Consider the following 15,271-nt stretch of genomic DNA (forward strand, 5'->3'; position numbering starts at 1 on the left):
TTTCACACATTTAGATGGTGAGCATAGTACGCAAATACAATACTTGAACCTATTTTATTTCCATATACATTCTGCATTGCAGTATGAAGATGAATGTAGTTTAATTCAATTACAGAGATAAATAGGAAAATGAAAAAAAGAAATACAAAAGGTGTCAAAAAAAGTAAAGCAGGAATGCATACATGTACAAAATTTAAACGCATTTAGCTTTAAATGATTGTCTACATTAAGTCATTGGATTTTTCCCCGTGTAGCCTTCTTTGGTCCTCCATATACATTCCCCGTTTACCGGCTTCAGCTATGCTAGGAAAACGCAAAAACACTACCGCCCGAACAGGGACTTGAACCCTGGACCCTCAGATTAAAAGTCTGATGCTCTACCGACTGAGCTATCCGGGCTCTGACGGAAAACAAATTGCAACATTATATAAAGCAAACACAATAGCAGTATCGTATTAAACTACGATGTTAGTCGTGTCTTTAGACAGCTCTGGACAGTCCGTGCGTCCGTTTATGGTTGCACGGATGAATGTACTCGGAACCTGGGCTGGACCCAATCTAAACTGACAGACCATTCGGAAGGGTAACGTGTCAAACTCCATTTCTAGCATTTACATTTACTCAAAGAGATTGTCACCATAGCAGTTAGCCTAATGATAGGACTGATACGGAAATAATAAGCAGAGTGACATAGTTCAACTAAATGTTTTGGAGTGACGTTAACTAGGCAACGTTTTCACTGTTAGTTGTATGTCATTATTTTAAAAAGCACCATTTCAATTGAAACATATGACAAAAGTCAACTTTAAGACTAGTGTTAGCATTATCTGCGTGTCAAACTCCCGCTTCTTTATTTTGTTAGTATAAATAGTTTACAATAGATGGTCAGGAAGTGGGCAGAAAACAAATTCACTAAAGAGCCGGACTGGTTGTGTATAACTTGATAAGTAAAAATGTGTTTTACTTATCATTACTTTCTACATTTGGATCGTGACTAAAAAAGATGATTTTTTTCAGTATTAGGACAAAGAATTAACTGGTATATTAATAGATTCCTCATGTCACAAGACTAATTAGTCATGATCATCCACAAGGTTCAAAAGGTTAGGCTACATGTCAAATACTTTAAGTAATTATTCATAAAAACGTCACTGAAGAAATTATTAAGACTCTTTAGATAAACCAAACCAGCATAATATTTTAGTACTATTCATTCAAAAACTCAATTCATATAACTTAATTTACTAAAATAAACATGACTTTGTTAGGAGAGGAAGTAGAGGAAATGTAATCAGTACATAACATCAGCAACCACAAAAAAAATGTTTCCTCTTTCTGTTGAAGAAGAACTGTAATGACTACACAACTTACTAGGAAAGGTGGGGGCTGTGATGAAGTGTTCATGATGAATTCTTGAGAATTTTGAATGATAATAGTCAGTCTCAAGGACAAATTTTGAATATCTAATACAATATGCACCCAAGCTTTTAGTCCTTCAAACGTGTCTTCATGTAGCCTAAAACATATAAGGGAATTGAAATAAGATGAGATGGAAAAGATGAGATGAGGTGTAGCTTTATTGATCCCCTGTGTAGAGGAAATTCAATTTGTCACAGTAGCACAAAAACAAAGAAAGACATCCTATGAATAATGATACATGAATAAAGTATAATGTTATCATTTGGTTTTGCTAATAGATGGTTATAATTTTGAACTTCTTTACTAACTGCTGCCCTACATATTTGATGATTGTAAATTGTTAATAGATTTTTGTTTAAAAGCAGAAGTCTGAAACCGCAGTGTGTGTAGCATGAGCGGTAATAGAGAGGACGAAAAAGGTGATGAGGCCCCAGCGAGATTTGAACTCGCGACCCCTGGTTTACAAGACCAGTGCTCTAACCCCTGAGCTATGGAGCCCGTGATGATACAACGTGACGTCATATTAACCTAAATAGTTGCGTCGCTGCCGCTACACCGCAGTATTCGTGTGTTTTTCGATGTAATATAGGTAAAGACAAAATTGCGTGTCACTCAGTGCTGACTAGTATATGGTACAGCCCCAGCGTGTCGCTACTGGCTGAAACATGATTAATATACAAGACGCAGGCGCTAAATGACAGCAGATACGGTAATAAGCTACATTTACAGACACATTTGCAGTCAATTAGCGTCACTACAGACATAATATTGTATAATACTGTATAGAGGCACCCTCAACAAATACCTGGGTCGCACTAAACTTTAATGATTTCAGCTCACGGATCCATGTTCATCGGTCCTTAATGATCGTTGTGCGATTTCCAGTTTATCCACCAGGTGGCAACATGTGACCATCTTCCATTATAACTAACTGCATGGCTGTGGCTTCACCTCAGTAAACGAAGCTGCTTGTCACTACCTTAGTAAGGGGAACATAAGTTTAATTTCATTACAATGTAAGTAATTCGACTGTTATGATGGCAGCTTTTACCATGCAAAAATAGCCTATTCGACTAAAGTTGAACGAGAAGTATATAAAAAAGTACAAGTGGGTGTTTGGATCAACAGGGGGGCCCAGCATAATAGATGCTTGAGAGACACTCTCTCTATTGGTTGTGGACCCTCGGTCACCATGAGGGGCTTCTGGGAGTGGTGAGGGGCAGGAGCAGGGGGGGGGGGGGCTGTCTTTCCTTCCTCCCAATCCCCACCAGCTTCATACAAAGTTTGACCACAGCGAGGTAAAGATGGACCCCAAAGGATAGCACTCGGATAAACATGGAGGAGTTCATTTCATCGCAACATGAACATCCTATCATCCTATCTATAACCCATTAGAGGGTCTTTTTTTCTGCTCGTGGTTTGAATTTTATTTCATTAGACAAAGGAGGAGGATTCTGCTTTGTGCGACCACCTGGGGTTGAAGGGAGAGACAAGAAAGAGCCATGGTGGTGCAGAGAGAACGAAAAACTAGATCCACTTCATGTAGAGGTCTGTGACGGTCCTGGATTTTGTTTCCAACAGTCCTGGACTAGGGGAGTGGATCCAGAAGATCATATCAACAGGTGAAGATTTGATTAATGTCTCATTTTCTCTGTGCAAACTGTGAAAACGACACAATATGATAGAGTGAATAAACACTGATGCATATGTTGAAAGTCGGTATTTAAACAGTAGCATCTCTGATAACAAAATATGTTAATTCAACGTTGAATTACTGTATGATCAGTAAGGTTGACTTTTGGTTAAGATCAATACATTAATGGTGGCTCAACCGTTTGATTGTTTTACTGTTGGAAAAACTACTAATTGAATCAACATTGAATTAAGGTGGAATTTTATGTTTGAAACGCAAACATGAAATCAATGTAGATTCAATGTGCTGGTTATAAAGTAGAGAAGTTTGAAACTATGAGAATGCTGCAGTAAATCTTAGAATAAGCAACATTGTAATTACACCCATTTAAAGTTGAAGATTTGAAACTCCGGGGCCACAAAATCTTACTATACCGACTCATAAAGTTGTTGCCTTGAGGGGCCAACAACAAATAAGATACACTTGCCTGTAGTATAAACCACCAGTGTTTAATGTGAAGTGATCCACACCAGTTACTACTGAGGTTGCGCTGTTGGAAGCCACTTTCTCAACATTTCAGTATGCTACGCCCCAAACTACTGGAGAAAAACACACACACTAGCTGTTGCTATCTACACACTCCTCCCTACGCTGGGTTTGCTGGGTGTATATGAGGATATATGTAGCTGAAGCTCAGTTGGGTGTTTTCGCCTCACCGAAGAGATTCCTTTCACCGAGGCAAGGACTTCCATAAACACGCACACACACAGAGGCCGTCGACTGGTCGGAGAAGCTATCCGTGTGTCTGGACTCTGGAGCGATGACGAGCAGCAAATAGAAAGCACAACATTTAGGCCCCTTCCGTTGTGCGTGTACTCGTGCGGCTGTTTTTTTAAAAGCTCGTATTACGGTGTTATAAGAACGACTACCGAGCGAGGACCGTGATTTTCTTCCCCGGTCGGCTATGCGAGGGACTCGGATGTTCGTAGGAGAATGTGTCGCCTTCTCCCGGCGTTAGCTCAGCCGCGGCTTCATGTAAGCAACCTGGCTTTATTGTGCTAGCTTATTGGGGTGCGAGTCATTTATTACGACGGAGACAAGACACTCATACAACCAGAGAAAGCTAGAATAAGATGGATAAGGAACTAAGAAGAGTGTTGTGTTAAAATGCCACCTTGGTTGGCCTCTTGTTTCCAACAGACAGGCTTTATTTTGGCAAACAACCCCCCCCCCCCTCCTCCTCCCCTCCACTCACCTCCGAGGGGCTTTGCGGTACTTCTAGCTAACTAAATGAGTGTTTTCTTGGTATTTCATCATTCATTTTCCTCTCCAGGGCCAACAGTAACAACATGCTCCTGGCCTCCGCCGTGGTGGTTTGGGAATGGCTCAACGAACACGGCCGGTGGCGGCCCTACAGCCCCGCCGTCTCCCACCAGATAGAGGCGGCCATTCGGAGCGGCGACCCCCGCGGAGGGAGCGTGGTTCTCGGCCAGGTGGACAACCGCCTCTCGCCGTACATCATAGACCTCCAATCTATGCACCAGTTCAGACAGGACACAGGTAAGAAGAGGACAGGGAGAGAGTGCTGGAGGTGGCTTTGTAATGAGGGTTAAGGGGGAATGATTTAACTGGCTTTAAATGTATTATGGCAGCTTAAGGTGGACATTGCTTTACAATGTGCATCTTTGGCTGCCAATCATGGTTCAGATTTTTTATGTATACCATATACCTAAATGTCTTAAATGATTTCTGACCCAACATCACACCACTGTGGATCTATGCTGTGTGGTTCTATAATCTCTTCTGTCTATGCCTCATCATAATAAGCAATGCTGAATATTATCTGAGAATCAGTATCTACCATGTGATCCTGCTATTGTCTAACAAAAGTCCAGATGGTGGCACAAGATTTATTTGGCTCTCTGGCAATATGGTTGAAAACATGTAATCTGCTAATCTGTGTTTTTTATAGCATTGAGTGAGGGTGTATTTTAAATATACAGACATATACACTGAGTGATTCAGTGTAGCTGAACTGAAATTGATTCGTCTCACAAGCTCATAGATGATGCCCTGAGGTCCATCTGTGGACAACTGTGGTGAATGAAACAGTTTTCTAAGCTGATCCAATGATTTGTGACAGTGGTGCTTTCAGGTAAAGCAGTGGTAACGATTAGAAGAGAAATGCTTTTAACTAGAGAATCAGTAAAGTGGGTGGTTAGGATGGATTGATGTGTTAAAGACTTTCCATAATTGTTTGAACAGTTCAAATTGAGTTGGCGGCGTACCTGAAAAGCTTTTAAGTAATAATACATTGTTGTACTAGTTGTCATAATTGTAATAGTGACCAATTGTCCTGTAGTGCAAACAAACTCATAACCTCACCAGAAGAGATGAAAGACTTTTTTCAGTTTCAGTCTGTCAGTTTGTAAGTGATAGTGTTTCAGTTTATGGATCTGATTTACCGTAATTGTTAGTAAAGATGCTACTTTTTGACTAAGGACTGTTAGGATAAATAAGATGGAAACCTAACATGTACCAGCATCTGATGCATTTAGGATCAGGCTGACACAGTAAGATGAGTAAAACAGCATCCTAATATTCTGTGCTATTGTGGTTTTTGCTCACATGCACAGACGCTGCTTTTAAAATTTAAATATACCTCTGATGCAGTGAAAATGTTACCATGCGGTCACAGAGTGTGTTAATCTATTGATGTGCACCATTAACTCTTCTACTGATTCAGCCCTTTTTTTTCAAAGTTCAGAGTAATGTGGAAATTCTGTCAGTGAGAGCAAGAGAAAGGGAGAAAGTGTGTGTGTGTGTGTGTGTGTGTGTGTGTGTGTGTGTGTGTGTGTTGGGTTGTGATCCAACAGCATGATGGTTTGGAGCAGCTGTAAATGACCATCGCACCACTGAGTAAGCTGCATTCTATAGCCCTTACCCACACACACGCACACACACACACACACACACACACACACACAGAGGCACTCAGCAGCTGCACACTCCTGACATGAAGAGGAGAAACAGAGAGACCTTGATTCCGTGGAAAGAATGGGAATATTTCAAGGCCTAATGAGCAGAAAGTTCACTTTAGTTGTCCTCCCTCTCCCCCTCCTCCCTCTCTCTCTCTCTCTCTCTCTCTCTCTCTCTCTCTCTTCTCTCTCTCTCTCACCCTGAGGTCTTTCACCCTCTCCCCCCTTCCCCCTCTCTCTCTCTCTCTCTCTCTCTCTCTCTCTCTCTCTCTCTCTCTCTCTCTCTCTCTCTCACCCTGAGGTCTTTCACCCTCTCCCCCTTCCCCTCTCTCTCTCTCTCTCTCTCTCTCTCTCTCTCTCTCTCTCATAGTGTTTAGTTTCGTCAATAGGCAAATGTCCCAAGGGTCTTTCGGTTTTGGCATTAACATGGGAGCGATAGAAAGATATGTATGTGTGTGTGGTGTGCAATTATGTGTGTGTGTGTGGGGGGGGGCTGTAGAAGAAGTGGGAGTGGGTTTTTTTTTTGGAAAAGGAGTGAGATAATTGGGGGAGTCTGTATTCTCCTCTCTCTCACTCTCTCCGTCTTTCGCTCCCTCCACCATTGTTGGATTTGGTCGAACAGATGTGAGTTACTCCATTGTGGCCGCCACACACACACACACACACACACACACACACACACACGTACACTCATAGTGAAAGTCTGAGGTTTTTGAGAAGCAGAACAGACCTCAGAGGTATAGGGGAGGGAGTGTTGAGGTTTTGGAGGGTCACAGGTTCAGTAAGATGAAGGAGAATAATATGTTTAATATGGAAAATAATGAATTTCTTATTGTATGCTGCTCATCTTGTCAGATTGTAGCTACAGGCTGTAAACATTAATAATCAGGCGATGCCTAAAAGCAAATATCCATGTCTTCTCAGCCAAAGATCTCAACTTAATCTTTGAGTTTTAGTGATTTATTTATAATTTTAGTCACTATATGTTGTCCAAAATATGTCTGATAGGAACGAGGAAATGATACAGGTACAAGAAGTGGATTTAATATTGCAATTGACAGTTTATTTTCCAAAAAGTAGTAGCAACATAGCACCAGGCTGGATGTGAGCACACTGCATTGGAGTCTTATAAGAATGACACCTGACACATGACCCTGTGTTCCCTGCAAGCAGCGAGGCAGACGAGCCTGCCTTATAAGTCTCTGTTAGTCTCGAACAGTATGAAAGCAAGCTCTAGTGCCTTGCCATCAATCCCCATCCCAAAATCTGGTGTCCAACATTTAGGAAATTCACCCAATAAAGGGTTGAAAAAAGGGTCAAATATACATGAACCGCTCCCTGTATAACTTATCGGCACATTACGGACAACATATTCGCAGATACCGATATATCTGTGATAGGCCGATATTGGCAGATAATATCAGCTGACTGATATATCAGTCGAGCTCTACCTAAAATGATAAGAAAAACCCTTATAATAAGCCTAAAGTAATATCATTGTGTTGTTAAACATTGTAGGTTGCAGGTTTTCTTTACAAATGTTGAACTGATTGAACTCAAAGTGAACCAACAGGTGCAACTCATCACTGCAGTTGGATAAAAGCCTCTATTCTATTATATCACAAAGATGCCTATGAAGGACAAATCCCATTGAATTGGCTCTGAGGTTGGAAGGGAAGTTAGGAGAGGCCAACACTAACATAAATGTGTCAGTCAGGAAATGTCACACCCTCTTCAAAATGACTAGCGATTCTTAAAATGATGTTGGTAAAAGTGGGAAGACCTGTGTGTGACTTCTACACGCTGACTTGTCATCACTTTGTTTGAGGGCATCTCCTTTTTTTTTTTTTTTTTTATTCCTGCTCCTGCTGTTCTAAATATCATAGAGTTCCTCTGCACTCCAGCTGGTCCTGCTGAAGGAGACACATTCCCAGACCCCCACAATGCCCAGGGGCATTAGGGTCATGGTAGGAGGGTATGTGTGTGTGTGTGTGTGTAGAGATGGGGGGTGGGCTCCCTAGAGATGAAGAGGAGGGGTTACATTGTGGTGACATGGGAAGGAGAGAGAAGGACGGGGGGGGTCGAACCAAACATTTAACAGCGACTTTGTTTACGTGTACACAACAACCAACTGTAGAAGTTGAGATTGCGCAATGTGACACGCAGCTTCCTCTGCTGTCTTTGTTTAAACATGTGGACTGGAGAGCTTACTGTGTATATGTGTAGAGAAAAGGTTTTAGTCAGACTTTGGATTGATTTGCTTTGGATACAAGAAATTAGACCTGTCACGATAACTACTTTAGTTGGACGATATATTGTCTCAGAAATGATCGTGATAAACTATATTATTGTCATTTTGAAGATGATTTAATACCACCAATGTAATGATAATATAATGGCATAATTATGAAAGGGGGTGGGATTGGAGTTATTTACCTTTAATTCCATGTAGTTGTGCACTCCTGTAAAAACTAGAAAACAACAGAAATCTATCCTGTTTAATGGGTGTGTCTTCTGTCATACCTTAATTACAAAAAAACACGTTTACTACATGATGTTTTAGAATTATTGGACGACTACAAAAAGCTGACGACAACCTAATCATGTTGACTTACTGACTGTAGTAATGGACTGATGTTCCTAGGCCTGTCACAGTAAGTATCGACTAAAGGCCCATTTATGCTGAACGTACATATGAAAATGTATCCGTCATTTTCAAACGATGTTACCGTCACTTCTCACATACTTCCATGCGTCTTTTATGTTGGCATGGATGTTAACCAATACATCCACCAGGGGGCAGCCCATAGTCAAAAGTTTATGACAACAACAAACTCAAAAACAAACATGGTGACTGTGGAGGAGATATTGATAATGTACCTCTTGCATAAAAGACAAAAACGATGTTTAAAGTTTCTAACCAACACGCACAACCTTTCCTCAAAAAGTTCTGCCATTGTTATTTCTTCTTCGTGTCTCACTAAAGCTTTGTATCGGGCAGTGACAGCAACACTGCCCCCCCCCCATGGTTTCCGGTGGTACTGCTCCGTTTGGCCCGTATCCATAAGCTTTATGGAAACGTGCAGAAATACCATAGACTGTATAAAAGAAATGGACGTAACATCCGTGTCGTCACCTATTGGTTTGTGGACTGCTGCTCGGAAGCCAATAGTTTCGAATCTAGGCAGCGCCATCTTGAAAATTTCAGGTGCATGCTGGGAAAAATGAAGATACGAATTCTACTTATATGGGCGGAGCCATGGGCGGAGCGGGGAGGTTGCGATTGGTTGCGAGGGCTGGATCTCGAGGACATTGGGCAATCAACCTGTCAACCAGGACGTAGCCCCGCCCTAATGCATACCCTGCTTTATCGTCACATATAAAATCAGGGAGGCCAAAATGTCCCAAATGAACATCATACTGCATTGAAGAAGGCTTTAAACTAGCGATTGAGACCATAAACACATTTTGAAAACGTTTACTGAGGTTAGAAATCAAGTGAGAAGTTGGTGAATTCTCCATTGACTTGTATAGAGACGGAAGTCACTTTGACACCAAAACAGTCGCCCCCTGGTGGCCTTTTGCTAGAATGCAGTTCTAAGTTACTTCCGCGTTGGCCTCATTTCAGAGGACCGGAACTCCCCGTCTGAGAAATACGGACGAGTAGTGTCCTCCATTCCTCACTGTGTACGTCCTGAGTGGAGACTGCAGGAGAATTAAAGGTAAATAACTCTGTACCCAATCATAATGACAGTCTGCACCCACTCTCCAATCCCGCCCCTCTTGCATTATTATGTTGTAATATTATCATTATATCAGTGGTATAAAATGATCTTTAAATGACAATAATATTGTTTATTGCAATTATTTCTGAGACAATATATCATCTATTAGCTTTAATGACAAGCAAAAGAAGCTTAAAATCTTAAAAACCTAGAAAATAAAAGCATGAATATGTTTCTCAGTGTCTTTATGGGATAGGAATGGCTGTGTTTTTTGTCCCCTTCTTTAAATGACAATTAAAATTCAACTCTGAATAAAGAATGATGCCTATAGACAAAAATGTTGACTATTTATTTATAAGAGTCACAATACAAGAAAACAGAAAGAAGCAGGAAAGATAAAATTGTCTGTTACTTGCAGTTTGATGACCTGGTTTTTAAGTGTCGGGAATTATGATATTTTTCACCATTTCCTGACATTTTGTAAACTGAAAGACTCATTTTCGGCGTGTATTCTCTGTCTTTGGTCTCCTCTCCTTTTGTCTCAAAGCCTCCTCTTTATATCATACTTCCTCTGCTCCACCTGATCTTTCTCTCACTATCTCTTTCTCCGCTTTTCTCTCTCTCTCTCTCTCTCTCTCCCTCTTTCTTTTACACTCTCTCTGAAGCTGAAAATTGACTCCGAAGCCAAAACTCAGGGGACGAGGGACTCTTTTTCAAGGTGGAGACAAAGTAGAGACAAAGACGGAGGGAGTAAAGGCGGTGCGACAAAGTTCGACAGGGAGAGGGGTGGAGAGAGGGAGAAGAAGAAAAAAAAGTGCAGAAAGTTAAACGGCAAGGACGAATGTGACCGCAGGGAGGTTTAATAAGAAAAGATGGATCATTTTGGCTCAGAATAGCGAGAAGATTTTAAGATGTTTGGAAAGCAGTAACCTGTTTTTCATCCAAATGTCAGAGTCAAGCTAAAATCTGAATTATTCTAATTGTCCTTAAACATCACTTCTTCTACAAATGTAATCTATCTTTACATTAGCGCATCAGACACAGCCTCCTCTGTCTGTTTTCTGTGCGGTCACGTCATAAATCACACAAGAAAAGAGTGAAAAAGAAAAGGCAGAGGAAGGAAGATGAAAGAGGTGGAGAGGTCAGAGCCGAGCTTTTTTTTTTCATCCGAGTTGTTGTTGTGAAACTCTGCGTGTCGGGTTACTGTTACTGCGAGGCCTCTGGAGGGACATTATTCACTGCCACACACACACACACACACACACACACACACAAGCAGCGGACGTATATGCAAGCACGTGAAGATCCAATAAATATTGATGTCACTGGTGATTCACTTATCATGAATCACAGTGCAGTTAAAGGGAAAAACAGATTGTCTTAGCTGGAGTTTCCTCACGCAAAACAAATCTGTAACTAACACTCATACCAAGAGCTGTAACCCTCCCAACCTAAACTACACCTCTAACAGCTTTTCAGAGCAGATCCATAGCTGTGAAGCACTGACCGGGCATAACACACACACACACACACACACACACACACACACACACACACACACATACACACACGTACGTTTCTGTGGCTGATGACTTTCATGTGATGGGGTTTAGAGGGGCTCACAGGGAGGCAGAGAGATGAAATGCAACAAAAATAAATTGAAACAGAAAAGCAGCAGCAGCGCCAGAGAGTGTGTGTGTGTCTGTGTGTGTGTGTGTGTGTGTGTGTGTGTGTGGTTTTGATTGTTTGTAACAATTTGCATATTTGAAGGGATTTTTTTTTTTTTTTACATATGATTCAGTTTACACAGTGAAAAACAACATTTGAAAAGTGACCCAGATGACATCATCAGGGTTATCTCAGCTTGGGTGTGGGACTAAAATGTTATGAACCAAACCTTTGCATCTTATTTATCTTCTACTGGTCCTTTATGCAGCCCCTCAGTTAAGGCCCACTCTGCTCTGATTGGCTAGCTCTCAGAAGCAGCGTAGGTTATGTCTACAAATCTTAAAACAATCTGTAGTAGGATTTCACTACTTTGTCTCTGTTTATTCAAAATATCAACCTGTCATAAACATCCAACCAAGTTGAACAACGCAAACAGCACACAAAAAAACCTTAGCAACCATGTTAGCAACCAAGGCTACAGAGCAGATAAAGACGAAGCGTTCAGGACAGGTTGAGGTTCAGGCTTTTAATTTGAAGGGAGTATTTCTATATACGTTAACCTGGTCATGTATAGCATGAATATTTGACATTGTAACAATACATAAATAACAGAAACATAAATGTCAGCTCGAACACAAAACCTGTTTTACAAACTGGAGGTGTGGTCTTTAACCCTTTACATACTGTTCATATTCTGACTCATAATTAGTCTCTACCCTATATATTTGATATTTGATTAATCCTTCTGTTTGATTAAAAGACATTTAAACTCAACATTTGATTGCTGATTTTTAAAAATGTTTTAATAATCACAAGTCAAACTTGTACATTTCATATATAAAAAAGTGTATCAGCTGCACAAAAATTAAAAAAGTATATAAAAACTGTGTATACCATGGGTCATATTAGGTAGAGTCCAATTAAAAGAAATGTGTATGGTCCGACCAATATATACCAACTGATATTATTAGCCGATATTGGCCGTATCACAGATGTATCAGTATTGGTTTCAGTGCACTGATGTCATTTTATGAAAATGCTTTAATTCTTTAAAATTCTTTACTGCCTCCAGTACATGTTTTTGTCACAAGTGTATGTTAACCACATCTGGAAAAAAAGTGTGTTTATGTATGTATTAGATTATGGGCCGATATATTTTCCTCCCTAATATCGATATGGGCATCGCCCCCAGTAGTCCAGTCGTGCTCTACTCAAATGTAAAAATGGGCCAAATTTGACCCTGAACAGTATGTAAAGGTTAAGGAGGCAGGGAAGATCTAATCAAATACACTATTTGTTTGCATATAGTTGCATTATGGGTAATGCAGGATTCAGTGTTTTTGTATTTTGACTAGAAACTAAAATATATCTCAGCCTGTGTTGCTTTGATTTGATCAACACTGTTTTGAGTTAACCAACTTTATTTTGAAGTGGAGTTCCCCTTTACTTCTTTAACATTTGTTTTCCATTTACTACAACCTGTACAGGCCATATATGATGGATGTAGGAGGATGATGTACCTACAAAGCTCTGATTTGTCATCTGTTTCTCCAACCGCAGATATGGTTGTCAAAGTACTCAACAGTATTTGGGTGAAAATTTAGATTTTCATTTTCTTCAAAAATGTTCAGAAGTCAGAGTAAAATCATCCTGACAGTCGGATCGAAACGAAGACGTAAACAAACTGACAGAAAATCTAGATTTGAGGGTTTCCGTCGACGGAGAGGAGAAAAACCAACAGGAACAGACACGTTTAAATATATCGATGTAGTGTTAGTAAAAAAAAAAAAAAAGACAAAGTGAAAAGAAGAGAAGAGAGCGTGGCGGTGAATGAACAGATGGCATCAGGCAGGAGGGAGAAAATCTGAGATAAACAAATAAAAACGAAGGAGACAAACAAGAAGAAGTGTGTGTGTGTGTGTGTGTGTGTGTGTGTGTGTGTGTGTGTGTGTGTGTGTGTGTGTGTGTGTGTGTGTGTGTGTGTGTGTGTGTGTGTGTGTGTGTGTGTGTGTGTGTGAAAGACGCTGATAACAGGAAATAAGCACTGAAAGGTTTTGTCTGTGATTCGAGGTCAGCCTGACCGTCTACATCATTTCTGATCTCTTCCTCTATCTTTCTCTCTCTCTCTCTTGTTCTCTCTCTCTGTTCTCTAAACTCTTATCACACATTTCCACTTCTTCTTTTAACTCCTGCTCCCACTCATTTTCTCTTCACATTTTGAGAAAACAATTCCACTGCTACTCAATTCAGCTTTCTGTTCTCCGTTTCACTCCTTCAATCTCAGTATCAGTTCTCCCCCTTTTAGAACCATTCACTTGAATTGACTCGTAAGTAACCGCAGATTTGTCTCTGTGACCTTTTCACAGCTGCCAGTTTCAGCTCAGATTGAGTATTTTAACAGAGATAGTAGATTTATCATTTCTTCAACCACCCATGTTACCTCATCCTTCTGCTGCCAGAGGCTACGGCTGCGCACGAGGGAGCCGGAGCCGCGGGATCTAGGAATATTTCAGAGAAGCGCTTCAAGTTATCGTTCGGAAAATCGCAGTAATTTTAGCTCGGCTCACCTCGGGCCCGGTTCAGGTTAGGACAGAAATGCTGGGGGTTGTGGGTTCAAACTGGGACGAGTCTCAGGAGCAAAGAAACGTGACTGTGAGACGGCGAGGAGAATCTGGTCACTCCTCCTGTGGATCCAAAATCACAAAGGCATGAGGTCATAGCAAGTTGTGTTTTGCATGTGTGGATGATTGAAGAGAGTCAGATGGACAGGGAAGACTCTAGATAATTGTGTGTGCGTGTGGAGTAGAAGCCTGTAAAGTGCCTCTATCTACACCGCTATAACTCACAACAGTCCTTTATTACACTTGACATTATGCTGGTTGTCACTTTGTTCTTTAACACCAGCAGCCTCACAAATACTGTCAGGGTCTTGTATTTGAAGGAGGACCCTACCAATGTTGGATTTTTTCGGGACTAATACTGGCATTATGGTGTAACCTTATATATAAAGAATATGTGCATAAACACACATTTTTTACAATGATCCCTTAAATATGATTACTAAATACTTTCCATGAAGGTATGCAATGTATATATTAAAATTGAAATTAGGGCTGGTATGGGCAGAATCAAATATCACAATATTTTGGACAAATACCTCGATATCGATATTTTGACAATATTGACTAGCAGTGCTTACACAGAATATTTTAAGATTTGTGATTAATAATCATGAGTAATGTGGATATAATGACTAAGTGGATAAAGCCAGATAATAGAACTGTCTGTTCTAGTCTGTTAAGCTCAGAAATGACATTTTTACTGTAATGCAGCCTTTAAAAGCAGGAAAAGACACTTCAATCTAAGATGATATCTATAAAATATCACAATATCCATATAATATTGATTTTATTGCCCAGCCCTACCTGAATTCATCATCAAATGCATAAAATACAGCCAATATATCTTTAAAAAATATCCGCACATATCGGACATCATGAGCACCGATACCAATAAATCTGTGATTGGCCAATATCGGCTGATAATATCGGTTATCCGATATATCGGTCAGGATCTTATTTGACGCTTACAAAGCTCCATTCACTAGACTTTTTTAGATATAGTACTTGAATAATGTGTTCATTTTTTAAAGATAGCTCTAATTTTGATAGTATTACATGTCCCTCTTTTGGTACCACATGATAAAGATCTAGTGGAAGAGGTTCATGTCTACCTACATAAGACCAGTTTATGCTTAAAAACATGTCATCATTTAAAATGAAACCGTAGTGGTCAAACACCTGTGTGAATGTGGTTCATTCTGCACAAGTATGGTGGCATCATTAGAA

General features: G+C 40.4%; 1 protein-coding gene and 2 non-coding genes across 4 annotated transcripts in view; 1 reads left to right on the top strand and 2 right to left on the bottom strand.

Annotated features, from left to right (window-relative positions):
• Positions 1-326: 326 nt before the first annotated feature.
• Positions 327-399, bottom strand: trnak-uuu (transfer RNA lysine (anticodon UUU)). Its single transcript has one exon. It is a non-coding gene; the product is annotated as a tRNA-Lys (tRNA).
• Positions 400-1,844: 1,445 nt separating this feature from the next.
• On the bottom strand, positions 1,845-1,917 carry trnat-ugu (transfer RNA threonine (anticodon UGU)). The gene has a single exon. It is a non-coding gene; the product is annotated as a tRNA-Thr (tRNA).
• Positions 1,918-2,992: 1,075 nt separating this feature from the next.
• The window catches only part of LOC128374053 (E3 ubiquitin-protein ligase DTX4-like), a 34,580-nt gene continuing 22,301 nt past the window's right edge, over positions 2,993-15,271 (top strand). The window contains exons 1-2 of one of the 2 annotated variants that reach the window (XM_053334297.1): positions 2,993-3,041; positions 4,386-4,612. In XM_053334297.1, coding sequence (XP_053190272.1) covers positions 4,402-4,612 — 211 coding nt within the window. In that variant the 5' untranslated portion in view covers positions 2,993-3,041; positions 4,386-4,401. Of the gene's footprint in view, positions 3,042-3,724; positions 4,088-4,385; positions 4,613-15,271 lie in introns of those variants that run through there. The other variant, XM_053334290.1, reaches the window with a different exon arrangement.

This window comes from Scomber japonicus, chromosome 2 (genome assembly GCF_027409825.1).
Source record: "Scomber japonicus isolate fScoJap1 chromosome 2, fScoJap1.pri, whole genome shotgun sequence".
Classification (NCBI taxonomy): Eukaryota; Metazoa; Chordata; class Actinopteri; order Scombriformes; family Scombridae; genus Scomber; species Scomber japonicus.